The sequence below is a fragment of the Fonsecaea monophora genome (genome assembly GCF_001642475.1).
Source record: "Fonsecaea monophora strain CBS 269.37 chromosome Unknown Scaff2, whole genome shotgun sequence".
In the NCBI taxonomy this organism is placed as follows: domain Eukaryota; kingdom Fungi; phylum Ascomycota; class Eurotiomycetes; order Chaetothyriales; family Herpotrichiellaceae; genus Fonsecaea; species Fonsecaea monophora.
The window spans coordinates 748,657-774,535 of record NW_019173933.1 but is presented as its reverse complement, the minus strand read 5'-3'; the positions used below and the strand labels follow the sequence as shown (position 1 = coordinate 774,535).

At 53.4% G+C, this 25,879-nt stretch overlaps 11 protein-coding genes across 11 annotated transcripts; 5 read left to right on the top strand and 6 right to left on the bottom strand.

Annotated features, from left to right (window-relative positions):
* Positions 1-1,316: 1,316 nt before the first annotated feature.
* Positions 1,317-2,174, bottom strand: AYO21_00682 (hypothetical protein; the record flags this gene model as incomplete). The annotated part of the gene is made up of 1 exon (XM_022650672.1): positions 1,317-2,174. The coding sequence occupies one exon, from the start codon at positions 2,172-2,174 to the stop codon at positions 1,317-1,319; it is 858 nt and encodes a 285-aa protein (XP_022517286.1).
* Positions 2,175-3,337: 1,163 nt separating this feature from the next.
* On the top strand, positions 3,338-3,829 carry AYO21_00681 (hypothetical protein; the record flags this gene model as incomplete). The annotated part of the gene is made up of 1 exon (XM_022650671.1): positions 3,338-3,829. The coding sequence occupies one exon, from the start codon at positions 3,338-3,340 to the stop codon at positions 3,827-3,829; it is 492 nt and encodes a 163-aa protein (XP_022517285.1).
* Positions 3,830-5,028: 1,199 nt separating this feature from the next.
* AYO21_00680 (hypothetical protein) lies at positions 5,029-6,624 on the bottom strand (the record flags this gene model as incomplete). The annotated part of the gene is made up of 1 exon (XM_022650670.1): positions 5,029-6,624. The coding sequence occupies one exon, from the start codon at positions 6,622-6,624 to the stop codon at positions 5,029-5,031; it is 1,596 nt and encodes a 531-aa protein (XP_022517284.1).
* A 2,585-nt stretch (positions 6,625-9,209) lies between these two features.
* Positions 9,210-10,335, top strand: AYO21_00679 (hypothetical protein; the record flags this gene model as incomplete). Its single annotated transcript, XM_022650669.1, has 2 exons — positions 9,210-9,569; positions 9,640-10,335. 2 exons carry the CDS (start codon positions 9,210-9,212, stop codon positions 10,333-10,335), a joined length of 1,056 nt encoding a protein of 351 aa, XP_022517283.1.
* A 742-nt stretch (positions 10,336-11,077) lies between these two features.
* AYO21_00678 (hypothetical protein) lies at positions 11,078-11,675 on the top strand (the record flags this gene model as incomplete). Its single annotated transcript, XM_022650668.1, has 2 exons — positions 11,078-11,160; positions 11,264-11,675. The coding sequence occupies 2 exons, from the start codon at positions 11,078-11,080 to the stop codon at positions 11,673-11,675; spliced, it is 495 nt and encodes a 164-aa protein (XP_022517282.1).
* Positions 11,676-11,810: 135 nt separating this feature from the next.
* AYO21_00677 (hypothetical protein) lies at positions 11,811-13,510 on the bottom strand (the record flags this gene model as incomplete). Its single annotated transcript, XM_022650667.1, has 4 exons — positions 11,811-12,567; positions 12,645-13,076; positions 13,128-13,252; positions 13,340-13,510. 4 exons carry the CDS (start codon positions 13,508-13,510, stop codon positions 11,811-11,813), a joined length of 1,485 nt encoding a protein of 494 aa, XP_022517281.1.
* Positions 13,511-13,969: 459 nt separating this feature from the next.
* AYO21_00676 (hypothetical protein) lies at positions 13,970-15,877 on the bottom strand (the record flags this gene model as incomplete). Its single annotated transcript, XM_022650666.1, has 1 exon — positions 13,970-15,877. The coding sequence occupies one exon, from the start codon at positions 15,875-15,877 to the stop codon at positions 13,970-13,972; it is 1,908 nt and encodes a 635-aa protein (XP_022517280.1).
* A 743-nt stretch (positions 15,878-16,620) lies between these two features.
* AYO21_00675 (Protein sds23) lies at positions 16,621-17,223 on the bottom strand (the record flags this gene model as incomplete). Its single annotated transcript, XM_022650665.1, has 1 exon — positions 16,621-17,223. One exon carries the CDS (start codon positions 17,221-17,223, stop codon positions 16,621-16,623), a length of 603 nt encoding a protein of 200 aa, XP_022517279.1.
* Positions 17,224-17,843: 620 nt separating this feature from the next.
* On the bottom strand, positions 17,844-19,545 carry AYO21_00674 (hypothetical protein; the record flags this gene model as incomplete). Its single annotated transcript, XM_022650664.1, has 2 exons — positions 17,844-19,403; positions 19,450-19,545. 2 exons carry the CDS (start codon positions 19,543-19,545, stop codon positions 17,844-17,846), a joined length of 1,656 nt encoding a protein of 551 aa, XP_022517278.1.
* A 144-nt stretch (positions 19,546-19,689) lies between these two features.
* On the top strand, positions 19,690-21,088 carry AYO21_00673 (hypothetical protein; the record flags this gene model as incomplete). The annotated part of the gene is made up of 7 exons (XM_022650663.1): positions 19,690-19,752; positions 19,805-19,945; positions 20,002-20,117; positions 20,177-20,622; positions 20,692-20,724; positions 20,779-20,915; positions 21,041-21,088. The coding sequence occupies 7 exons, from the start codon at positions 19,690-19,692 to the stop codon at positions 21,086-21,088; spliced, it is 984 nt and encodes a 327-aa protein (XP_022517277.1).
* Positions 21,089-22,160: 1,072 nt separating this feature from the next.
* Positions 22,161-23,777, top strand: AYO21_00672 (hypothetical protein; the record flags this gene model as incomplete). The annotated part of the gene is made up of 2 exons (XM_022650662.1): positions 22,161-22,216; positions 22,286-23,777. The coding sequence occupies 2 exons, from the start codon at positions 22,161-22,163 to the stop codon at positions 23,775-23,777; spliced, it is 1,548 nt and encodes a 515-aa protein (XP_022517276.1).
* Between the last annotated feature and the right edge of the window lie 2,102 nt (positions 23,778-25,879).

The following is a 25,879-nucleotide window of genomic DNA, read 5'->3' as shown; positions in this document are numbered from 1 at the left end:
GTTTGTACCTTGAATGACAAACGTACTTATGAACATATTGTGAACTGGGGTACGAGGAGACACCTAAGAGAGAGCGCGAGAGAGGAGTCGATGACGAGTACGGGTTCGGGCTTGAAAGAAAAGGACAAGGCCGTGTAAAGCACTTACAATTGAGGTACGTAACGGATCTGATGGAATATGGCTTCTGCTGAGCCAGTGCATGATAAGACGCCAGCAGGGAACATACAATGCCGACGACACAATCTACGTACCCCCGGTGAACTACAGTAGAACAGGTAGAAGGGTTCGACTAGAGGTCTATACCTCCCTCGTATCGCTTACGGGAGTGGTTCCAGGAGTGGTATACTTGTACTCCGGACGAATTATTCCCTAGGAGTACTTACTAGGTAGCTACTGTTTGTATTGGAGATGGAGATGGATTGCTGCAGTGGTGCTGGAAGTATATATAACATGCTGGAATAGGATAGCACCCATATTATTGCGTGAGACGAACATGTCAAATTCTTACGAGGTACATGTCTACCTGGTCTTTGTAACATACTTGAGCTGCAGGACTTGCTTGAAGGTGACTTGGTCAGTAGGACCTCGGTAGAACCTGGTACGAGGTACATATATGTATACACACCAAAGTAAGTACGTTGTACGTTGTATTTTGCTGCCTTGTCAAACATTAAACATGAAGTGTGTGATGGCGCAAGGCTTTACCGAAAAAAAGGGGGGGAGGGGGGGGGAGGAGAAGACGGATCAGGGAGAGAAAAGTGGATCCAACGAGTCCCCAAAACCAACGTTCGACTTCGAACCCGCCTTTGTGCAGCTCATGAGGTGGTGCTCGGGTGATTGCCTATTTCAATGCCCCGAAGACAGCCCGGACTTTCAGCTCCCGCCAAAATACGTATACCTCGTCGAGAATGAAAAACAAAGAGCAAAACGGTGACGGTGACGGGTGACTGAGATGGTGTTGTTGCTCTGGGCCGGGCAGAGAGCCTCCCGTACAGTCATGAACGGTTCGAAGTCGAATGACAGCTCGGTGGCTGAGCGAACAAAATCTCTATGCACCGCGCCCTGTGGCCCAAATAATGACCTTGATACAAGTTTTGGTCAGTGGGAGTTGGTTCTTCGATGGACTATCATAATCAAAATACCAAGACTGGTTGACGTGTTGCCTATCCTCGACGTCCAAGGATGAATATGGATATTGCTGAGCAGACAAAACAGAAAGCTCCCGAGCACCTCCCTTCTCCGTCTTCATCGTATCGTATACACGTAGAGTCGAAGTAACACCCCTCCTAAAGCTTAAACCGGCCGGCCTCCACGACTCACCCGCCATACTCAATCTTATAGCTCGACTGCCTCTCCCGGATCGATGCCTTGGGCAGCGCGATCCGCAACACCCCGTCCTTGAGCCGCGCTCTCATCCTGTCCATGTCGACCGGCTGGGGGAAACTGAACGATCGAAGAAGCCGGCCTGCGTGGCGCTCGGAGAGTAGCAACGTCGTCGTCGGCTCGTCCATGTCGCCGTACGAGGAAGACTCCCTGCGGTGCAGCTTGTTGGATCTCGCAGGATCGGCCTGTTTGGCCGAGGGTTTGGCGTCGTTCTCGCTACTGTGTGGCTTGCCGCTTTCGCCGGCGTCGTTGTGTTCATGTTTATGGCCATGGTCGTGCTCGTGCTCGTGGTCGCGATCCCGTGAGCGGCTCCTCATTTCGACGGCCTTGGGCTTTGCACCACTGCCGTGTCCGCCACCCTCGGTGACAGCCGTGGCGGTATCGCTGGCCCCTCTTTCCACCCGCGTATCTCTGCCCGGCCAGATCCCAAAGTTGTTGCCCCATTCGTGGTACAGGTCTAGTTCCGGCACGTGTGCCTCGATATGCAGGCCTTGAGAGCCCAGTCTCTCGATCCTGATGTCGTTCGGGTTGTGGATGCCCGGGAAATCGCCTTCTAGAAAGTACGCTTCGGCCGTCTCCCTGACGGTGAAGTTCGGGAAGACGACATCCTCCTCATATACCGACTGCCCTTGGCTGTGGCGGCGGTGGTGTTTCTGGTTGAAGACCGAGTCAAGCTCCCCAGAACCCAGGTAGTCGAACACCGAGCGTATAGACGAGCGGTGGTACGGGCCCCGCGAATCGAATGTGACATGTGGTGGTTTCAGCACTGTGTTGAGGTTCAATGGAGACATCGTGGTGGCTTTATATCGTCTAATATGATAGAATTTAGAGACACTCCCTATTTTCCTGTCTTTCGCTTCGGGTGTCCCAACATACACCCCTTTATGTATCCTCGTATTCCAGCACTTGGAGCCACCAACAATTGGTCACATGAGTATATATATATATGATGGCGAGGCATTGTAACCGGTGAATCGAACCCAAGGATCACGTGGCAGAGCGGACCATTTCGGAGCTCACTCCACCTTGAAGCGTCCAGCGATTCCCTATTCGTACAATAAGTGTCTTGGTATTAAGACTACCTTGAATGATGGCTGCTTTTAGAGTAGTTGTATTTTGGCATTTATGTGTGGTGTGATGGAAAAAGAGCCTCGGAAGCTCATCAAATTGTTGGTCGCGTGAGCTAGCAAAATCTGGGGACATGACCGCCGGTGTGGCCAAGCTGGAGCTGTTGCCTACCTGAGACACCAGCGAGATACGAACAGCAGCGTGCCTCTTTGGGTAGGACACTATCATCAAAATGGGCATGTTGTAACCGGGCAGCTACCTTGGCACACAGTCCGGATTTCATGGTGGAGGGTTGGTTCCCGACGCAGTCGAGACTGATTCGTATGAAATGGTTTGTGGCTGGCTCTGCCTCCCATTGTAGCCATGGTATGATCGTCGAACGGCAGGGTACTTTGGCGTACGAAGCTGGTCAGTCTGCTCTTGCCCTCCGTGAAGGTGTAGGCAACCGTGCCTTGCGTGATGCAGGTCACTTGATTCGCATGGCAACGCCCGGGGAATGCCAGAGATGGCATCAATCGCCAGTAACCGGCCGTATTCGAGAGTTCAGCCTCGCATCGTACCTGCTGTGAAAAGGCGTCCGAGCAACCTCGCAAGCAGGAGCAAAGGGCCGTAAACTAATATCCTGATTGCAAAGTGGTCGAGTTTCGAATTGTCAACCTGATGCTCGTAAACGTCAACAAGCCCAATATTTCCATTGGACGGGCCGGTCCAGCAGGCTGATCGCTGTTGGAGCACCTGATGTCGAGGGACCCAGAAGTTTCTCCACCTCGTACCCCACAAGTATAAGAGCTTGAGTCTGTTCCCCTTTGACGACGCGTTGGGCTCTATCCTCCCATAAACAAATCCATATTCATGACCAAGAAAAAGTCAAGAAAGAGAATCAGCAATGCCTGAACCACACAATGATGGCCTGCACTCCCTGAAGACCAACTTCGAGGTAGGCGTCATGGCCGCCAGTGGTGTTTATGCTGCCAACGAACTGGGCAAAGCAGTCGCCGAGGACTATAAGGACGCCAACGAGCACTATGTCAAGGCTGCTGTTGGCGCAGCGGTCGCCGTCGGAGCGTTCCATCTGCTCCAGAAGCAAAAGCGGGAACGCGAGGAAGACGAGTACATCAGCAGCAGCGATGAAGAACATCATCATCGCCATTCACCTCGCCCACGTAGGCACTCACATCATGAACATCACCACGAGCACCTGGAGGGCCCTGGCCACACCAGACGGCTTTTGGAAGAAGCCGTGGGAGCGTACAGCCTGGGCAAAGAGCTCTTGGGCGACAGGCGGCATCATGTAATCCACCTGATCACGGAGGCCTTGGGAGCAGTCGCCGCAGCGAGAGACGTTAGCGAGAGGAACAAAGAAGTTCGAGAGATTTGATTCGGTCGAAGCCGAGGAGGCTTGGGGTGCTTAGGGTGTTGACTTGCAGGAATGAAACGGAAACAGAACCAGCAGAACCAGGAACTGGGGATGAAGTTGGGAAAATGACTCGCATGATGCAAATTGCTAGTGTCATTTTAGCGCCATTTCGATGCGTTTTAGCGGGAAAGCATGGATGGGAATTTGTAATGACAGAGGGTTTGTTGAAGGTCATGTGCAGGAAGGAGTCTTGGCACTACAAATGCGGAGTAGTCGCATTGACATCTCAACTCATTCTTCTCTTTTACCTGCGTCTGTGAACATGACCTCCTTTCCATTTCCGGCAACACTAACCATCTATGCAATCTCTATGCTTAAATATGATGCTTATTCAAGATAGAACCATTGTCCCACACCCCGAGGACACCCAAAAGGGTTGTGGCGTGAGGAGACCTCCGGGATATCGCCAGCCTCGCGTGTGCCCAGTCGATAGCCCCCGATCACAACCGAAAGTCTCGTTACTGAGCTAAGCCTTTTTGCCTCGTCTCGCTCTGGCCTTGTCGCCTCCGCCTGGAGACCTCCAGGCGCGTGGAACCACTCCCGCGCAACTCTGTTTGCGATCCCAGTCCCGTGGCACTGGCACAGGCACAGGCACATCGACGCTGTCAATCTCCCTCCCTACTTGTCCCTACACACTTGGAACACAGCACGAGGTCGCGTCAGGCTATCGTCACACATCGATTTCCTCGGTTCCCCAAGGGAAATGATATGCTCTTCGAACCACTTTTCTTGGCCTTTTCACCTTGTGTTCGGGCTATGAATATGCTTGCCTAAGGTTCCGTGCATCTGACCAGTATTTTGTGAGTGAAAGATATTCAGCCTCAGGAGAAGGAGGCGGATAAGGGTGCCGGGAGGGAGGACGTGCCGAGGCCTTTTCCCAGCAACTTTACAACGAACACCACATCCAGCCCGGCGATCGGTCACGGCGCGAAATTCGCCATCGAGAATCGGGACCATGAAATGAAAAGCCCAATAGCACATTTTCTAGGGGTTTTACCTTCCCCGTCTCTATCGTAGAGCCCTCAGGCGGACCGTAGCCCCGACCTTCAACCTCCGAACCCTCCCTGTCTTTGTTTCTCCATTGGCCGTATGACACTTGATCCCCAGTGCTTCACATTCATCCCTTCTGACACAGCGTGTCTCATATCAGGTAGTCCAGTCTAGACACCCACATCGTGGACATGCTCAACATACCCTTTGGACCTATCCAGCCCCGTGGGACCGCCGCCCAACTCGACAACGTGGACATCATCATCATCGTTGACCATGATCTTCTTGTCCCTGTTGTCCAGGACGTGCTCGCCAAAGACCTCGGGCATGGTCTCGAGCGTGTGGCCCTTTGTCTCGGGGAAGAAGAAGAACATGATGAGGACCTCGACGGCGACCCACGCGACGTAGACAAAGTAGTACTTCCAGCCGATGGAGCTGAGCCCGATCGGGTTGACGAATTGGTTGAAGAAGAGAGACGCCTTGGTCGTGAAGACGGAGATGGAGAGGCCCATGGCGCGCAGGCGGTAGGGCAGGATCTCGGTCGAGTACAGGTACAGTGTCGGGATGAGGCAGAAGTTGTAGCCCGTGTTGAAGATGAAGATGAAGCCCAGCGACGACCGGCCCGCGCTGGTCGACTTGTGCTCGTTGTACAGCGCCACAGACGTCGCGAACCCCACCAGCGACAGCCACATGAAGGTGCCGCCGCCGACGAACAGGACCCGGCGGCCGACCTTGGTCGCGAAGATGACGGCGCAGAATGACGTGACGTAGTTGACCGTGGTGACGATGCCGTTGAGCCGCGTCTGTTCCTGCTGTCCGGTGATGCCGATGCTGTCCAGGATCTTGGGGAGATAGTACGAGATGAGACCCGTGCCGCTCCACTGCCCGAAGACGGCGAGGGCGATCAGGATCATGAGCCGTTTCCGGTTCTCGGGCGTCTGCACAAACAAGCGGAGTCCACGGTGCTTCATCTGCTTCTCCTGTTGCAAGGCCTCACACATTTCGTGGTACTCGGCAATGGGCAGGGGATGGTTCGGGTCGCCACCGCCGTGGTGCTTGACCAGGATCGCAAAGGCCTCGTCGCCTCGATCCTTGTAGCACAGCCAGCGAGGTGACTCGTCGAGGAACCAGATCGCACTTGTCTGTATAAGTGCCGGACATGCCTGGAAAAGCGTGGGGAGACGCCATGCCCACGAGCTCGGGATGTTGACGCTACCGTACGCGACCCACGCCGCAAGCACGGAGCCGAGGGCGAAGCTGCAGTTGTACATGGCCGAGAAGAAAACCCTGTGTCGTGGGTGGGCCAATTCGGCGAGAAGAATTGGAGCAGCAGCCAGGGCAAGACTGATGCCGAAGCCCACGACCACACGGCCGCCGATGAACAATCCAATGCTCTTGCTCACGCATTGCAGAACGACTCCGAGCATCATGATGATGCTGCCGATGAAGATGGACCATCGACGGCCAAAGCGGTCGGATACAATGGCAGAGAATGGTGTCGACCCTATCGCACCCAGGGCATATGCTGAGCTCGTTATCCCGAGCAATGCCCCGTCTGGATGCCCAAACTGGTCTTTCCACCTGTCAATTCCCTGAAGAGCGTTGAGGACGGAGCCATCAAAGCCATTCGTAGCGCAGACCACCAGGGTGGCCGGGGCCAGGACGAGGTAGAGCCTGATCAGTGCGGGTGTCAGGCCAAGGCCTTTCTTGTCTTCCAATGCAAGAACCTCCGACACGGTGAGTGTGGTGTGTACGGCTGAATCCATTGTGATGCGGAGTAAATGGGATGGAAAAGGGGGGAGGGAGAAAACAGGAGATCAGGGACGGGGAGAATCAGCGACTGACTGAGACTTCCCAGGTTGCGGAAAGGACAAAGCTGCCAGCTTATGTAGCAAGCTGTATCCATATCCAAAGCTATATCTCCAACAGTGTCACAGATAATTAGCCATTGCACCGGGTTAGGACACAAAACTCGGCGATTGTAGTGGCAGCGATTGTTAGCTTAGCTCGACATCCAGCATGGCAATCCTCGCCAGTGATCCCATGCTCCCACAAGACCATGCTGTAGTGTACCGTTCATCCCCCGCCTCCTCTTCTGGCCGACCCATACCCACCACATCTGGCTCCCCAACCTGTATGTTTATTCCCCGTGGGGGAGAACCGAGACGGTGATCAACGGAGTAATGGTCCGGGTAGGTCACCAGGTACAAAGAGAGAGTCTCGTCTCACAATCACGAACACGAAAACGGAGAGAAATCCTCGGTAGAGAACTCCTTAGGGAGAAAGAGACGATCGTCGTCCTGTGTCACGTCCCGGGGTCATGGGTTTTGCGCGTTGTATATCCATTTGTCTCTGCCTCGGCCAGGTAGCGCGCAAGATGGACAGAATTTGTTGTCGTATTGGACGAACTTTTTCAACCTTTTGGCCATTTCCCACTCGGTCCATTGCACGTCAGAAGAAGCTTGAGGAGGTCTGGTGGAATTGGCCACGCTGTTGAAGCTAGAAGTACTAGTTTCTTTGGGTTTGATAAACCACAAGCAGGTTTGATCCTTGAACAGTTCTAGCGTGTGTGCGTGTTCGCAGTATGATGGAGATGATGTTGGCAGCAGCTGTTTCCCTTTCTCTCCCCGCATCACTGGGGCAGGTGGAGCTGGTAAGGCTCTCCACAAAGCCTTGTGCCGAGTAGCCGGGGAGTCTCTTCATACTGACAGAGCAGCACCACCCAAGGGCGCGCTCCCATGGGGAAGGAATCGAAATTTGCCTATAGGCTGAGCAATAGCGCGTGAGAGGGTCTCTTTAGCCGGGCGATATAAGCTTCTCGCAGGTGATTGCATTGACTAGTCATCACTTCCATTGCCACAGAGCCGTGTCTGGAGCCGCAGAGAAGGACATTGGTGAGGAAAAGGGCCAGGCTAGTACATCACTTCCTGATCAATTGCTAGAGAGGTTGGAATCAAGCAAGTGTCAAAGCATGTTTAGCGAAATGCTTGATGGCCCCCCAAGCTTGTGTACTTTGCCGGATCTCAGGCTAAATTCCCAAGTGACATGGTGATATACTCCCTCTTACACATACTCCATCTTGGGGATATCTGCGTGTTTCGATTTCCGTGTCGAGCCTTGTCAACGGACTTAGGTTTCCGTTTCGCATACTGCTACTCTTGAGGTAGCTGGATGTTCTTGTGACTGATCACTGGCAATGCCGTTGTTCCACCTTCACAGACGTTGAGTGTATCGTGTCTTCTTTCAGGCCAACTTGAGATTCCCACCACTATATGCGAGAACCTGGGCATCCACTTATTGTCACAGTTTCTGAGCCGTAGAATCCGGCAATTGAAAGCCGTTCGTGACAGAGAGCTTAGTGCTTCCCTGAGAGGCACGTTGAAGTGCTTTTCATGCCGTCCATGACTCTTCGAGTTTCCCTGGATGTGTGGTGACCAGTTCTACTGGACACTGAAGGAGTTGTATCAATGGTAGTGAAGATTTCGCTCGTACGAAGAAGGCCCTCCAAATGGTTCATGAAATATCACTCTCGCTCGGACTTGGTTGGATCAACCATGCCATGTCTTACAAAATGTCGAGTCATCTTTCCTGATTATGCCTGCATGTTGGAAACATTCGAGCATTTCCAGAATAGTACAGGCGATGAGAAAGGACGTTATTGACTTTGGAGCTGCGGAACTTAACTGCAAGTTGGACTGCGAGCAGGTACGGGTTAAAGCTCTAGCTCGAGTCGATACACGGGACCGTAAAGGAGGTCGTATTAGGCGAAAATAGGTAGCATAATAATGTTATCAGAGCAAATGCTCGCTGGTGCGCATGTCAGCCAACAAGCCACTAACGAAATACTCCAACAGAACACTCAAAACGTCTAATTGATGCCCGGGGATAACCAGCAAGACTCCCTGTATGGAAAAAGGTACATGCACTCTTGCAGAGGTCAATGATCGTGGGCTGATTCTCCCAGTTGTCATGACGCTTGTCGGAGAATGGCCGTTGATGTCAACAGTCGTGCCTGCGCTTCTCTCTCATTGGCAACGCGGTGTGGCTGCAATTACGGCAAACATGACAAGCCGAGTCAAGCGGGGGTCGGGGACAAGCACGTTGGAGTTGTAACCGTGAGAACGACTGGATCGTAGATCGAAACAACAAGTTGGGGGAAAGAGTGGTTTGTTGTATAGTACGGGAGGGACGCGGAAGTGAGGAAATGAGGGGAAGGGAAAATTATATGTACCGTAACATGTCACAATACTCGGTACATACATCCATACACCAACCTCCTCCTAGCTAGCACGGGCACAAGCGAAAACCAACTCATATTCAGACTTACACTCACGCCTACAATCATCCAGCCATGGTCCTGAAAACATCGCACGATCAATATCCCCCCTTCGCCGAAGGCCTACGAACCGCACCCCTCGTCTCCATCTCACTCCCCAAACTCGAGGCCTACGATGAGGACGAGTCGCGCACCTTCTTCAAGGCCTCCAAGGAGCTCGGCTTCTTCTACCTGAGCATGGAAGGGTCCGCGCTGGGTGAGAAGATCGTGGCGCAGGCCGAACAACTCCACGCCGTGCAGAAGCAGTTCCATGCGCTGCCCAACGAGGAGAAGGAACGGTTTGCCCGGGAAAAGCTCGACCCTTTCTTTGGGTATCGGATCCTGGGTGAGCGGGAGATGGAAGACGGTACGATCGGGCGCAACGAGAATTACAATGTCAATCAGCACCGATTCTCTGAAACGTCTTTTCGATTTTAGCTGACTGTCTTGTTTCGCTGTTTTCTAGATGCGTAAAGATGACCTCGTCGGAAACTGCAAGCCGCTGCCCTGCCCAGACCTCATCAAGCAGCACTGGACCTTGTTGGGCGACTACGCCCGCAATTGCCGCGCCGCTATCGACCTCATGTTCACCCACCTCGAGAAGAACCTTGAACTCCCCATCGGCACCTTGGCCAAGCTGCACCGCATCGAGGAGCGATCCGGCGACCACGTGCGCTTCAACAAGTCTGCACCGGGCAAATTCGACGAGAAGAGGGCTCGTCTGGGCGAGCACACCGACTTTGGCTCCCTGACCATTTTGTTCAACTGGATGGGCGGCCTGCAGATCCGCCTGCCGGACACTAGCGACTGGGTCTACGTGCGTCCTGTGCCTGGCTCGGCCGTGGTCAACCTGGGGGACGCCCTGGTCAAGTTCACCGCTGGCTTACTACGGTCCAACGTCCATCGCGTTGTGCCACCGATGCCCCCGCAAGACAAGATCGACCGACACAGCCTGGTGTTCTTCTCCCGCCCAGAAGACGCCGTGGTGCTGCGGCGCCTCAAGGGCGGGCTCATCGACAAGCAGCCCCAGACGCAGAAGGAGGAGATGGAGTTGACCAGCGAGGAGTGGATTCTGAGACGAAGCGTCGGGGATCTCAAGGGCGTCTACACGCACCAAGGCGGCCTGGAGCTGCGGTTTCCCCTGGTGGAGGGCAAAGCCTGAGCCGGTGGCGGTCGATCTCCCTTTTGATTTCAGGCCTGTACGAGGTGTTGATGTAGTCGTGGAGGTATAGTTCCAAGTAGCGTAAACGTCATTGGTATAAGAAAAAGAATGGATCCAAAATGTTGGCGTCTCTTGAAGACCCTCTTCGCGCCTTAAGCCGAAAATGGACTTGTTCGCGAGGCTTTCGGCCGTGACTGCAATCTCCACCACCGAGTACCATCTTACCATCTCACCATCCGTGCCATCTTCATTTACTTGATGTCCCTTGTTCCCCCGTGAATCTTATACTCGCCATTTCACCTCCAATCATGTCAGTCGCCATAACATACTTTCCTGCCCACGAGATGATCTGCAGCCGGCAGCAACGATTCTATGGGACGCCAAATTCGATCCCCTGACTTGAGAGTCTACGTCGGATGTTGAGTTCATCCGCGCTTTCTTTCGGATACGTCGTTGGAAAAGGCTGGGATCTTGGTTCACTTCGATGGATCTGTAGAGGTATGTTGGTCATTTGATGCGTGGTCCACGGTAGTAGTCCGCACTGTAGGCGGACGAGGAGGGAAATGTTGCATATGCGTCACAGTATATATAACCCCCGTCCACTCTCATTGATTTCTGATCATTCTTCAACCACGCGGTACTTTGTAGATAGGAAGACAAGAGACTTGATCATGGGAAACACATATGGTGACGAAAAGGCCCCTGGACTGGCCACAAACCATTGCTGCCGTGGTGTCCAGCCATGCCAGCCAAGCAGACAATGTCATCTGGACCCGAATCATCAGCTGAGCTCGAGCACGGCATGCACACACAACCAGGCGAGAGGTCGATGCCACCACTACCAACACCACCACCACCGGCACAAGCAAAATAATTGCCAGTCGTACAAGCCATGCTGCCATCGCGCCAACCACAACCATAGTTACAGCCACAACCAACATCAGCACCACCAACACCCCCAGGGACCATGCCAGTGCTACCGCTGCCAGAAAAGCCGCGGCGAACCCACACTCCACCCCGCCATCGGGATCCCCCTGGCCATCGCGACGGGCGGCCTCTCGTGTGCCGCGATAGGCATCTATCGCGGCTACATAGGCTACCGTGACCGAGCAGCGCGGGAGACAATCAGAGACATTGTTCCGGAGCAGGGTGGCCGTGGTCCTGAACAAGCAGCAGCTATAGCAGTGCGGGACGTCGCTGATGTTGAGCATGACGCTGGGCCTCGAGCCACCGTCTCCTCGGGCATGCCTGATGCGTCTCTCGCAATGGAGGCGGCGCCGCCCAGGTATACCGAAATTGATAATGGTCAAATGACCAGCGATGCAACTGAGAAGGTGTGAGAAAAATGAAGCGAGAAGAAGCAATGTGGAAGATGCACAGAGACGGTGCGAAAGCCAATAACGTAAAACAATATGTATAAATGACCTTCGTCTAGGACAAAATTTCTTTCCATTCTTCTCTGGTGTAGGAGTATCCTAGAAAACACTCACGTCCCATTCACCCGCTTTTCTCGGGCCCGGCAGCGTGCTCGGCCCTCTGGGGACAAACTTACCGTACCCTTTCTTGCCCAGCAGCCCACCGCCGTCTCGGTCCCATACCACCTCGCCCCTGAGGATGGTATACCTCGGCCACTGATTGAGCTCCATCCCCTCAAAGGGAGTGTAGTCCACATTGTGGTGGAGCATCGAGTTTGTGAGCTTGAACGTCCCCAGCTTTCCTGGCGGATACCAGATGGTGAGGTCGGCGTCGCTGACGCCCGGCAAGATTGTGCCTTTCTGTGGGTACAAACCGTACAGCCGCGCGGCGTTGGTGCTGGTCACTTCGACAAACTTTTGCAGGGGGAGTCTGTTCGCACTCAACGTCAGTGCGAGACGGGTCTCGATCCCGGGACATCCGTTCGGGATGCCGCTGAATCGGCCCTCGGGGTACTCCGCGCTGATGATGGATTTCTTGCCCTTCTCGTAGTCTTCGTACATGAAGGGGCAGTGGTCCGACGAAAGCACGGTGAATGTGCCGTTGGCGAGACCTATCCAGATCGCGTCGTGGTCGTGGGCAGACTCGCGAGGCGGGGGGGAACAGACGCATTTTGCCCCCTCAAAGTCTGGTTTATCCAGGTCGTCGCGGGTCAGAAAGAGGTATTGTGGACACGTCTCGGCGTACACGGGCAGTCCACGCGTTTGGGCGTTGCGAAGATGGGCTGCGGCGCTGGGCGATGACACGTGGACGACGAGGCTGCATCGGCGTGCTGGTTAGCCAACCAGCCCATGCCTTTTGCAAAGCAAAAGGAGAATGTAATAGTGACGACTTACATAGGAGCATCCATCAGCTCAGCCAGAGCAATCGCCCGATTCGTTGCCTCCGTCTCCACGATCTGTGGCCGAGATGTGGCATGGTACTTTGGCGCAAACAGCTTGCGCTCCTCCAGCTTCTTGGTCATCCAGGTCAAGACGTCTCCGTTCTCCGCGTGGATCATGGTTGTGATGCCTTCTTTTCTCGACGCCAGCAATACGTCAAGGATCTCATCGTCTCGCAGCTGCAGAGCCGCGTAGGTCATGTATATCTTGAGCGAAGAGATGCCGAGTTCTCGCAGACGTGGAAATTCCGACAGCGCCTGTTCTCCCGGGTGGCCGACGAGCATATGGAACGAGTAGTCCGTGTAGCAGTTGTCCTTGGCTCGGGCTTGCGTGTCCTCGAGGACTTGGAGGAGGGAGGGCATGGTTTTCGCTTGAGGCGCAAACGCTCTGAGAGGTGGCAATCAGTGTTGGCCCCCTGTACGGGTGGTCTCGACGTACACTATCGTCGTGGTCCCTCCACAAATACTGCTCCTGGTACCCGTCTCAAAGTTGTCCGAGCTCCTCCCCTTGCCGCCGAACAGCGCGGGCTCTTCGAGGTGGACATGACAATCAATGCCGCCGGGCTACAAACTCGGGACGCCGTTTGTTCAGTGTTCCAAATCATCACCAGCGCAACAGAACACAGACAATCAAGACAGAATACAGCATACCATGACATAGCCTCCCTCGGCATCAATTACCCTCTTCGCACTACTCGGGCTCAGCACGCCCGGCGGGGCCAAAAGCGCGATCTTGCCATCCTTGATGGCGATATCGTAGTTTGCCGTATCAGAGGCAGTCACCACGAGTCCGTTGACGACGAGAAGGTCGAAGCCGTCCATGATGGACAAGCAGTTTAGTGGTGGCAGCTACGCCAACAAGTCTGGAGATACGGATGCATGGTGGCACTTAACTCTGGGCTTGATTGATCAAGTCCGATCGTTTTACGGGTGGTGACCGTGTCTCCACGCTGCCAGTGCCGACAAATGGGCCATACACCATTGAGCTGGCGGGCTGGCAGGCTGGCCATCTGGGGAAGAAGGAAGCGAAGCTCTGCTTGTCTGATAAGGAACCTCGCGCAAGTCCGCATGAACCCAAAAAGGTTTAGCGTCAATACTTCTGTTTCTCCAGTTTCTCCGCAGCGGGCAACGCCGAGATTGTATACTTCACCGTACTCTGCGCTTTGTACATAATGCTCCTCCCTACCACATCCCCTACCCAATACCCACTTCACACCTTGTTGGCTCATACGGTCACGATCTATGTTCTTCTTTACAGACCACCTCTACTTATGCAGGTATCTATCGGTAAAGGAGTCCACCCAGATACTCGTCGATCTTGTCAACAACGTCTCCCGTACCGAGACCAAACCTAGCACCGATCCAGCCATCTGGCCTCACCACCAAGACAGCCCCGGAATCGACCTCGACTCCATATCTCTGGTATGCCTTGCCACCGTCGACATCATAGTACACTCGGCCCAGCGGATCAGTCCCCAGCTCGAACCAGGCATTGCCGACCTTCTCAGGTAGGATGGTAAGGAAGTCTACAGGCCATTTCCGAGACTGAGATGTTGAGGACCCGTTGACATGCGCCCCGTTTGTTGTTGTTGCTGCTGTTCCCGGAACCCTGTCGAGTCTCAGGTGTTGGTTCTTTTGCACGTCTTCCTTCATCTTGAGGAACGAGCTCTTCACCTCAGCCGACCTGCCCATAAAGACGACAACATAGAATCTCGCTAGATTTGCCATCAGAGTGTGCAGCCAGACCGGTTCCCACAGTGCAGGAGTCAACACTTGGACATCTGGAGCGCGGTATCCTGCGATGGCCGGTGCTGGGATGATCGATCGCTTGGCCACCAGCTCAGCGTCCTCCTGACTGACATCCCGTGAAACAGCAATGTTCGGTTCAAAGCCGATGGTCAAACCGGTATTGAATCCTTTGGCTTCCTGCAGTATCCTTCCCAAAACGACATTCGGGTCCTCGGTCTTATCTCCCGGCCAGTCCTTTGGCAGTCTCCCAGAGACGAGGACGCTGATATCCTCGTCGTACTTGATGAGTTTGCGCGCATTCGGCCTTCTCTCCTGCTCGTACGTCTCGAGCACTTCTCTCTTCAGCACTCCCGTCAACACCAGCGCTAGCTTCCAGCCCAGATTCACCGCGTCGTGCATGCCAGCATTCATCCCCTGGCCTGCTCCCGAGCTGTGGCTGTGGGCAGCGTCGCCAGCGATAAAGACCGCCTCTTTAGCCCAGAAATTCCTCGCCACACGCTGTCCGACACTGTACACACTCGCCCAGTCCACCCTCTCGTATTCAATCTCGAACGGTTTGACGGACAGCTTTGCCTCTTGCAGAAACACCTCCTGGTTGAGCTCCTTGTAAAGTTTCCTCCGCTCGTCGTTCAGCGCGAATCCGATCCTCGTGGCACCGTGGTCGAGCGGGATCCAGAGGACGTTGCCGTACAGAGGACTCTCGATGGCGCCGTAGGACCTGGGCTTGGGCATCGTCGTGCTTTTGAGGACGCCGTCAATCCTGACCCACTTGTCTTCGGTGCGGTCTCCGTCAGATTCGATTCCCGCGGCTCCGCGCACCAGCGTCCTCGACCCGTCACAGCCGATCAGATAGCGGCACTTGACGGTATATTCCCTCTCGTTGTCCTCGCCCGCGCTGCGGTCTAGGATCGTGGCCTTGACCCTCCCTCTGCCACCAGCCTCGACCGACTCGTCCACGGCGAGGTCCACAAACTTGCAGTTCTCGGCGACCGTGACGCCCAACCGACCCAGCTCGGCGCGGAAAATGTCCTCGACAAACTTCTGCCGCAGCACGCTCGCAAACGTGAAGCGCGTGTCCTCGAGGCCCTCGACGAAACTCCACCCCCGCCCAAACACCTCGGTGCCCGTCGTGTCGTACGCGGCGCTCGACCGCACCGCCACGCACTGCTGCGTGATCTGGTCCGCGAGCCCCATCTGCGCCAGGATCTCCATCGACCGCGGCCAGAAGGTCACGGCCCGCCCAAAGTTCTCCTGCACCGGCTTGGGGTGCATCTCGACCACGTGCACCGAGATGGGCGTCGCAGATGCATCGGGGTTGATCGGCGCAGACGAGAATCGTCGCAGTTGGTACGCCAGGTTGAGGCCCACGGGGCCGCCGCCGACGATGAGCACGTCGACGTCGACGTCCGCAACCCCTGTGGCGGGCGTTGAAGATGGCATTCTGACTTGAGCGTGGTTCCCCCTAGTTTTTTTTGTCCGCAAAGCTTACCGCTACACCTTTACTATTCTTTCTGCCTTTATTTCCCTCCTTGAAGGACAAGGCCCTACCGGCCCTTTGTAGACCGTGTACGCTGACTTGATTGGCCTGGCGATCACTAGCAAGCTTAAGGCGAGGAGCTGGTCGACGTTTAGAGGACTCGTCGCTTAGAGCAGCACCCACGACGTTGATTCAAATCTAGGGGCAGGCACGTCAGAGATGTAATTCAATCAATAGAGCAAATTGGCAAGCAAGCGGTCATCCCGTCTTTCTTTTGCTATTCATTCCCTTCTCCATTGGCAACTAATTTACATGAACCCGGCAGTCACCTCCATCCTGCAAGTCTGAGGCACCAACCACAAGGCTGAACTGGAATGATAAGCGACGTCGTTCTCCGTGTAAGAGAATTCCAAGGTATGACGGCAAGAGTGGGTTGATCGAGTGCGACGCAGATGTCCGGAGCCGTCAATGCGAGTCAGGGTTACAAAGTACATGTCCGTTTGTTTCTCCAGGATCCACGACGGGTGACAAACAAGAATGTATATGCGAAGGCCCCAAAATAGTTCTCATTGGACGTGGACAACAAGGACAAAACCCGAAGCCTGACCGAGTGGTGGATGCTGAGGTCGCACGGGATCCAGACGATCATCCTTTCCTCCAACCATTCAGTTTCATGCTGCTGTCTCCGAACGGCTTGTCCTTCCCATCATGATGTTGATGGCCCCCCTGGTCGAGAAGGAGGAGGAAAAGAGCAATTGTAGTGCCTCTGCTCGATGAGCTGCCCATTGTGGAAATCCAGAAACACGGCGATCCTGCTCTGCATTTGCAGGCCTTTTCTCAAGTGTTCGCCACAATCCTCTGCTATAGTGGCGGTCCAGAGCAGTTCCACCGCCACTTTTGCCTTGACATTCATCCTAGCAATTCCGTTACCGGGTGGATTTGGTACTGAGTTCCCGACCTCTTCAGACCCTGTTTGCCCAGAGGTTGTAGTTGGGCGAATATGAGCCGAGACCGAAACAACCATATCGCCCATCACTTCGTACTTGGTGTCTTTGAAGTATCGCCTCAAGGGTCTCGTAGTGGCTCGATGGGCGGTCAAATATTCTGTTCTGGCTCTAGCAGTGAGCATGTGGGGAAACTCGTAGAAATTAGCACTCCGGTGAATGAAAGGATTAAGGTCTTTTGCTGCCACGTCAGGCATCGACTGTGCTGGAGAGAAGAAGAATGGGAGGATCAGATTGACGAGGGTGATGTAGTACTGCTTCTCGAGTATCGAGCAGGGGGGTAGCGATGCCGTCGATGTGGCCATGGTTTTTTACAGAAAGCTCCGGAACCCCTGGGATGGGGAATGATCGAAATAGTCACTGAAAGAGATGCCGGAATATGACGACAATGAGAACGCAGTATCAAGATAATATGACCATATAGCAATGTCTTCTGTGAGTCGTCAGTTGGTATATCTGGTAAAGCTACGGTCAAGGTCGATGTGAAGTCTTCACGACCTGAGATGGAGTCGTTGGTGCCTGCCTCGTTCCTGGCGAAGGTGATTGGGAAAGCGCGCTCAGAGCGATCAGTCTACAGACACGAGGTAGCAGGAACGGATACTAGACATCGCCGGCAGGCAGAGACGAGGTATGCTCATAAGTTAATATTGGTAGACTGAAGATAGACTGAAGAGAACTATGGACTCTGGTCAGCTGGATACATGGTACCACACACCACGAGGAGATGGAGTGCAATATCACCTAAATTACTCTCACAGAGCAAGGTCATCCGTTCATGGACCTCGCCGTTTCCCAAAGGATTCTGACAGGCTTTGACTTCATACAGGCTGGCTCATCTGGCTTTTCAACTTATCAAAGCTCAAAATCGTGGCATCGTGATATCTGGCGCAGAGATGACAGTAGGACAAAGTCGTCCAACCTATACTCAGCTTTCTTCACTGTAGTAATCCTTCGTCCGCTCGGCCGCTGCAGCCATAACCTCTTGAATCACACTCTCATCATACCTAGGAACAAGCTTGACCTTGAAATCTCGGGGAATAGCAACCAACGCCGACTTGAACTGGTTGTAGTCGACATAATCCGTGTTGGGAGGCTCTGTCTCACTGGCCACGATCTTATAGCACACCAGCAGCCTTATAAGCGCTGTGTACAAGAGTCGGCTTGCTATGAATTGACCTGAGCAAGCCCTGGACCCTGCGCCGAATGAGAAATGCTGAATGCCCTGGCTGGGTTTTTCTTCGGGCACTGTCGTCGACGGCCGCGCCACATACTCGTCGTTCAGCCATCTCTCTGGGTTAAATGCCGCAGCATCCGGACCAAAGTGATCGACGTCATGGTTTGCGGCTTGAGCATTGATGAGGATCATGGTCTTGGGTGGGATCTTGGCTCCATTCCAGTCAACCTCAGTCACTGTCTTACGAGGCAGTGACATGGCGCTGACAGTGTAATACCGAGCAGCTTCCTTGATGATGGCATTGACATATGGCACCTTCTCCTCTTGAAAGCTGTTTGACCATACGGTTGCAGGGTCTGGATAGTATCGCATGATGTCCTCATACGCACGGTCTTGGAAGACTTGTCCTTCCTTGGTGGAAAGAGAACCGATACATGAAGTCAAGGTGCCCGGGATAGTCTCGAAACCTCCCGAGACAAGGGAGAGGCAGATTGACGAGACTTCAACACCCGTAAGCTTAGTCTCTTCGTCCTTCAAGATTGCCGCGCTGATGCAAGGCTTATCGGTGCCTTTCTTGATCATGTCTCGGACCTTGTTGAGGAGAAAGTTCAGGTAGCGGTCACGACGATCACGCAGCTCCTTTGACCGACGGATCTTTTCGTTGTTGGGAAAGTAGCGCATGATTGGAACGTAGTCTTGATAGTTTTCTGAGGCCGACCGCAGGAGTGAGATTGCTGATCCGACGTGCAAGATCTCCCTCAACATGTCGTCGTAGACGTTGTCCATCCGGATGCCATAGCAGAGAGTCAAGGTGGTATTGAGGGCATATCGTTGAATGTATGGTCGCACACCGATCTCGAGCTTGCCGTTTTTGCTGTCGCGGAAGAGGTCACGGACAATACAGTAGGACTCCAAGTCGAACATATCAAAGTATCCACGCATCGCAGGCCGGCCAAGAGCCTGACCGGCAGCCTTTCTTTTGTTCTTGCAGGATGTGTCCCATGGGCTAGACCCGATGGTAAATCCTTGAGTGGTGGAAATCACGCCGTGGAACGTGTATAAGGTTGGTCGGTCGATCACAGCATTTTGATGGCCAACAAGCATCCGCCGCGCGTCTTCAAAAGAGTTTACCACAACAGCCCTGGTGTTACCCAGGCGGATTTGAAACACGGATTGTCGATACTTCCGCCACCATCCCTCGCAAACCGTTGCATGATCGGGCCCTAGTTGCTGGAGATGTCCGAGTATTGGTAGAGCACCAGGAATCTCTGGGATGCCTTTGATTTTCGGGATGTCGGTGGCAGTGGACCACTACTAACGTCAGCTTTGTACATTGAACGAGGAGTATGTCAATGACCTTGTACAGCCCAAGCAGAATCAAGAGGCCCACGGTGATCCAGATAGCGTAGTCGTGATTGATGGCTCGAAGGAGACCAGCCAACGAAGGTGCCATTGCTGTCAAGGTCTCTTTGATCAAGTTTGAAGTCCCCCTTGGAACATTCGATGTATACTTAGGAGAGCAGAGAGGAATGGGATTGAAGAACCAGAAGCAATTTTATATCCTCTAGACCGTTTGCCGCCAAATCGTCGATCAAGTATGGAGAAGCGAGCTGGCGGACTTGTGCGGGCCCATGGACCCAAGGACGGAGAACAACGGGCGGTGATTTCTGGCGGCAAGGGCCGTGGTGCACCGCTACTGTCCTCACTTTTAGACCATGAACGCACCCTTCCGCGATGCGTCAAGTCACCCGTTGAGAATGTCATCTCTTTCTGTAGCTGATCTCTTTGGCGTCAAGGGCCGAGTGGCCCTGGTGTCCGGGGGATGCTCGGGCCTTGGACTGATGATCGCAAAGGTGAGCGACATCCGTTCCGTGTTCGCACCAGTAGTCGGACTGATGATGTGGAATAGGGTCTGGTGTCGAACGGTGCAAAGGTATATGTCACTGCCTTACCGACGGATGATATTGAAACGGTGGTGGCTGAGCTGAATGACATGGGGAAGTCATCGGGGGGGAAGGCTGTAGGGTAGTCGTTTTGCCAAACCAAGCATCGCTATAACGCCACAATGACTGATGAAATCACAGATTTGCGAGTGATATATCTTCCAAAGAAGGGATCGCTGCTGTCGCAAAAGAACTCGAAAAGCATGAAACTCACCTGGACATTCTCTGCTCAAACGCCGGAATCAGGAGAGACCCACCAAAGATGTGCGACGTCAAAACTGCATCTTTGGATGAACTCCAAGAGTCTCTATGGTCTTCGCGACATTCAGATTGGGATGATACATTCCGTGTCAATGTCACAGCCCACTACTTTCTGTCAGTTGCGTTGCTAAAATTGCTGGTCGCAGCGAGCAATCTTGACATTGGGAATGGCCGAAGAGGTCGAGATGAGGGTCGAGGGGTGATGATAATTACTAGCAGCTGTGCTAGTATGCATAATTGCACAAATGTCGATTTGACCAGCTATGCGGCCAGCAAAGCGGCAATTGATCATTTGGTCGCGCTGTTGGCGAGCAAGTTCGCGAGATGTGAGTGTTGTCTCCGGTCACCTTGGTAGCCCGGAATCAAAAGCAATGCTGATCACGCCTTGAATCCAGGGTATGTCAGAGTCAACGCCATCAATCCAGGCTGTAAGTGGAAGCAATACGTGCACGCAATCAGAAAATGGCTGAATCTGGTCACAGTTGTCCCTAGCAAAATGAACCCCGTTGAAGAGGGCGATAATCAATTTGCAGAGCTCTTCAAGGCAATGCCAGCGGCGAGGATAGGCAAATTGGAAGATATTGCAGGAGCAGTGCTCTATCTGAGCAGCCAAGCCGGGGTAGGTTGACCAGTCCTTGCGTCAAAAAGGGGGAGATTTGCTAAACAGCCAACTATCAGGCGTATGTGGACGGGAGATGCCTTTGTGTCGATGGTGGACGAGTTCTTCTGGCCAACGGTCAATAGGAGCGCAAGGATCTGGGATTCTTAGAGATCAAGAAAGAGGCAATCTGACAGAAGTGAGAGTCGGTGAACCTCATGGCCTTTTTGATAGAAGGCCACTTCCAGACCGGGACTAGCTTGGTTTGTCTGTTGTCCTGGAACACCAAAACAGGAAGGAGAGATCGATGGAGTTCCTGGCCCTTGACGTCATACAATAGCACGTTATCACGTGGAATCAGTGCTTGGCTGGCCCTGGAAAAAGCTTGGCATGTGGCCTGCTTTTGCTATAACAGCCACGCAGCTCAGTGAAAATTCAACGACGAGGTACAGACAGCATGTTGCAGTTCGTGTCTGTCGCCCCTTCGAGTGGCTCGGGCCCGATCAAGTACTACCTTCCTGTGATTTATTCTGGCGAAAGTCCACCGTTGCAAGGCCGATATTCCCTGCTTACTTCCTCCCCCCGACATCCCGTTCAGTGCTACAGTTCCTTATCAACGCAAGCAATACAAATGTCTTCGTCTCTTTACGATATCCGTTCGAGGCCCGATTCGTTCGCATTTCATCTCTGCAGATTTGCTATGCAATGGTCCTGAAAAAGTACATATTGGCTCGGCAACAACCTGCATCACAACCCCTGCTGCGGAACATGTGCGCGGGTGGCCGGGAGATCTGACGAGCTTGTTGCGCTACCGAGGTGCTTGTTATCCTTATCTCCAATCAGTGTCAGCTGAGGTCGCTGTCCAGCTTGACCTGGATCTGCGTCCATTCCTTCGTCCACATTCACATTGGTTGTCTTGTGTATGTTGCTTGACGATCACTTGCACACCTTCCCCTTGGGTTATAGGCTGCTGCCCTGCGCCCGCATCAACGTTGCATTGTCATAACATCATGGCCAACAAGCTTCTGAAGCTTCCCGATAACGACTTCCACGCGTTGCCGTTAAGGTGTCATACCTTCCACATGCGGGGTTAAAGAGCTTGTGGATCGCTGCAACTGTTACGTTCAGCGGCAAAAAAACAGGTTGGTTGCGCAAGACACATGAGTGTGTGAAAGACAGCTTCCTGCCAGCTGATTGTCTTGTTTTATTTCTCTACCTTCTGTCCCTTTCATTTCTGATTCTCATTGCGTTCTCCATTCATGCAAGATGAGGCTCTTATATGCTCTCCTAACAGCCACCCTCACTGGGCTTGGACAGGCGAGGTAGGTTGTCTGACTAGCTTCAAAAGATTGCCTAACATCACGCAGAAATCTTGCGCCTGCACCCCACAGGTTGACAGCACGGCAGGATGTTGACCCAACGGAACTGTACCCGGAACACTACATTTCTATGCCTGTAGACCACTTCCACAATGAATCCCGATACGAGCCGCATTCCAATAAAACCTTCAAGCTGCGGTACTTTTTCGACGCAACATATTACAAGCCCGGGGGACCTGTAATAGTCTTACAAAGCGGAGAGGCAGATGCCAGCGAGCGCCTACCGTACTTGCAGAAAGGAATCGTGTACCAGCTTGCGTCGGCTCTAAATGGCATCGGCGTGGTCTTGGAGCACAGATATTATGGGAAAAGCTTTCCTACACCTGACCTGTCGACCAAGAATTTGCGGTTTCTGTCCACAGACCAAGCCGTAGCTGACCAAGCCTACTTTGCCTCACACATCGTTTTTCCGGGGATGGAAAATCTCAACTTAACGGCCCCCGGCACGCCCTACCTAGCCTATGGAGGCTCATACTCTGGTGGAATCGTTGCATTCTTGCGCAAGCTATACCCTGAGATCTACTGGGGCGCAATTTCGTCGTCAGGAGTTACGAAAGCCATCTATGATTATTGGGCGTACTATGAACCGGTTCGCCAGTACGGTCCACCTGCATGTATCGCGGCACAAACGAAGTTGATCAATATCATGGATAACATCCTCCAAAAGAATGACGCAAAGACTGTTGCACAGCTTAAGAAAGGCCTCGGTATGCAGACCCTTACGCACAACGATGATCTGGCGAATCTCGTGTCGAGCGGAATTGGCTGGTGGCAGTCGACAAACTGGGACCCAGAGGTCAACAGTCCGGAATTCAGCTACTATTGCGGCAATATCAGCTCCGACACTCTTCTCTGGCCTAGCTCTGCTTCTATGAAGGACAATGCCACAGCGCTGATAGAAGCGGGCGGATGGGCCAATGAGAGCGCACAACTGCTAAACCCTCTGCTCAACTGGCTGGCATGGACCAACGATAGCTATGCTGGGTCATGCGACAGTACGTTCGATGAATGCTATGGTACTCACAATGAATCGGCGCCCATGTATACCGATAAGAACATTACCAACTACAATGCACTGTCATGGCCGTATCAATACTGCAAGGAATGGGGCTATATTCAAGACGGAGCAAGTGTCCCTCATGACCGCCTTCCTCTCATATCCCGTCTCCTGACCGTCAAATATCTTACGCAAGTTTGCCGGTATGCATTCAACATTACTACGCCGCCTGATGTCAATGCTGTCAATAAATATGGCGGCTTCAACATCTCCTATCCCAGACTTGCAACCATAGGAGGAGAGGCCGACCCCTGGCGGCCCGCGACAGCGTTAGCGACCTTATCTCAGCCTGACGTCCTTAACCAAACAAGCACGCCGAGCGAACCTGTCATTTTAATTCAAGGAGCAGTGCATCACTGGGATGAAAATGGTTTGGTGAGTCTTCCCAATGGCGATCCCGACCTAGATGTCGGGCTAGTAGTCTTTGCCATGGTGAACATGCGCTGACTCTTTCTATCCTGAAGTTTCCCAATGAGACAACACCAAGCCTGCCACCCGCTCCAGTGGCCAACGCACAGAGGCAAATCGTAGAAGCGGCCCAAGGCTGGATGGCAGAGTGGAAGGCAACTCGCCACTGAGCCCTTTGTACCCAGTACTTCGCAGGTGTGCACGCTTGCCATCAACAGGAATTGGTGGGCGAGGTTGGGTGGGGACTGTGAGATGCCCAGGCCTCAACATCTGATCGGGGCCGTCAGACTGGTGCGACCAGTCTCCTCTCGGCGAGCTCCAAAGGATATTCATTCCCAACTTATGCCCTTGAGAGGGATTGGGCACATTCCGATACCTGACGATCACATAGTGCAGGCGGTGTGTGCAGCTTTGTACCAAACACAAGAGCTTCCAACCCAACTTCTTGCGCCGTGCTGCCGCTTAAGTGATCGACAGACCTTACATGACGCCGGGCACTTCAGGGTAAGACAGAGTATTTATATACCAGTAGTGATGCAAATGTCCGTGCAAGCGAGACTGACAGAGCAGCGGTGTAGTAGTACGGGGTAATTGTCTCTCGTCTCCCACGACGGGCTGCCACTTCGTATGATCCAAGGCACCAACCCCGGTTATGCGGACTTCGTAATTCCCGCGCTTGTACTCGGTAGACAGGCGACTTGTCTACAATGGAGCTGGTGACCTCCAGGACAAGGGCGAGTTACAAGGTACTGTGTCCAATCTCCAGGAGCTTGCAGTGGAAATGGCAACGATCTGAGCTGAGCTGTGGGAAAAGGGGTTGGGAGGGGTGGAGGTCCTTGACAGGTCAAATGACGCCACTTCCACACCAATTTCACAACTCAAGGGTTTCAAATGACTGACTTCATTCTTTGGTGTGAGACCTCCACCATCATCTCTCTACTACTAGGTCCACAGGCAACTTTCACATTGGTGCATGTGTACTTCGAAGCACAGCGGTTTACAACATCAGTCACTACCCATTCAAAGCTTGAATCTGCATGGGAGGAGTCTCTCAGCATTGGCTACCTCACTCAAATCCCGAGCACACGCACCGCCGTCTGACCTCCCTCAAGATAAATCCAAAGGGGCTGGACCCCAGTAAAGTGGCGTTTGAGACTGCAGCCAACCATGAGAACAAGCTCCCACTGTCAGACTTGGGTCGAGACAAGACGGCAGGGCACGTGTTTGATCATGAATCCCACAATTTTCTCCTCCGTCCGTTTTCTGCGCGAAAGCCGTTCCATGGCCCAAGACCTTATGCAAGAGAGTGGACTACATGGCTGCTGGTGGACAGAAGACAAAAAAAACATAACCTCGATATACTACGGAGTATTTACCTACTGTGTGCCTTTGGCGCCCATAGCCGCCGTTGGTTGGATCCTGCTCAAGCCTCGTCACGTCAACCCTCACCTGTTGCGAACAAGATGCACAACTCTAGTTTAGCTCTGGGACGCCTTGACCTTCTCGGCCACCGCTCCAATGCAACCGAGCTCAGGCGTCTGGGCCTGGTACCTGGAGCTTTACCCAGAATGGGTGCTGATGGTGTACTTGTACGTACAAGGACTAAGCCCATCTTGATTGCCTGTTGACGTTTTTTCTCCTTGCTAAGCGAAGGGCCCGATCACTGGGCGCATGCCGCCATCCACTCTCCACATTCTCAATTGGACGGTCAATATCAAGACGTCAAAACACCGATCCATCATGGACAAGGATATGATACCTGCACATGAGAACGGTTATGGAAAAATAAAAACACCAATACCGCTTGCTGCTGGGTTTCGGCCTACTTTTGTAAGTTCGGCAGGTCTCCGTGGGTCGTTGACGCTAGACAAACTCCAGAGCCCACATATTCGTTGCAGTGTGTGCCAGCAATGAAACGTTGGTCCTCAAACCAGACTTCCCGCCTACTCCACTTCCCCTCGAACTTGCAGTAACCTCTAACAGACTTCATCAAAAAACCCCCGAGGGCTAGGTCCCTTCATCAACCTAGCTCGTGCTGGACTGCGGACTCACAGTCAAGCTTCCTGCAATCTTACTCTCGCTAGAAGTACCTGATCGTCGCTATCCCTTCTTCTCCGGCTTTGTCGTCTGCGAGATAAAGT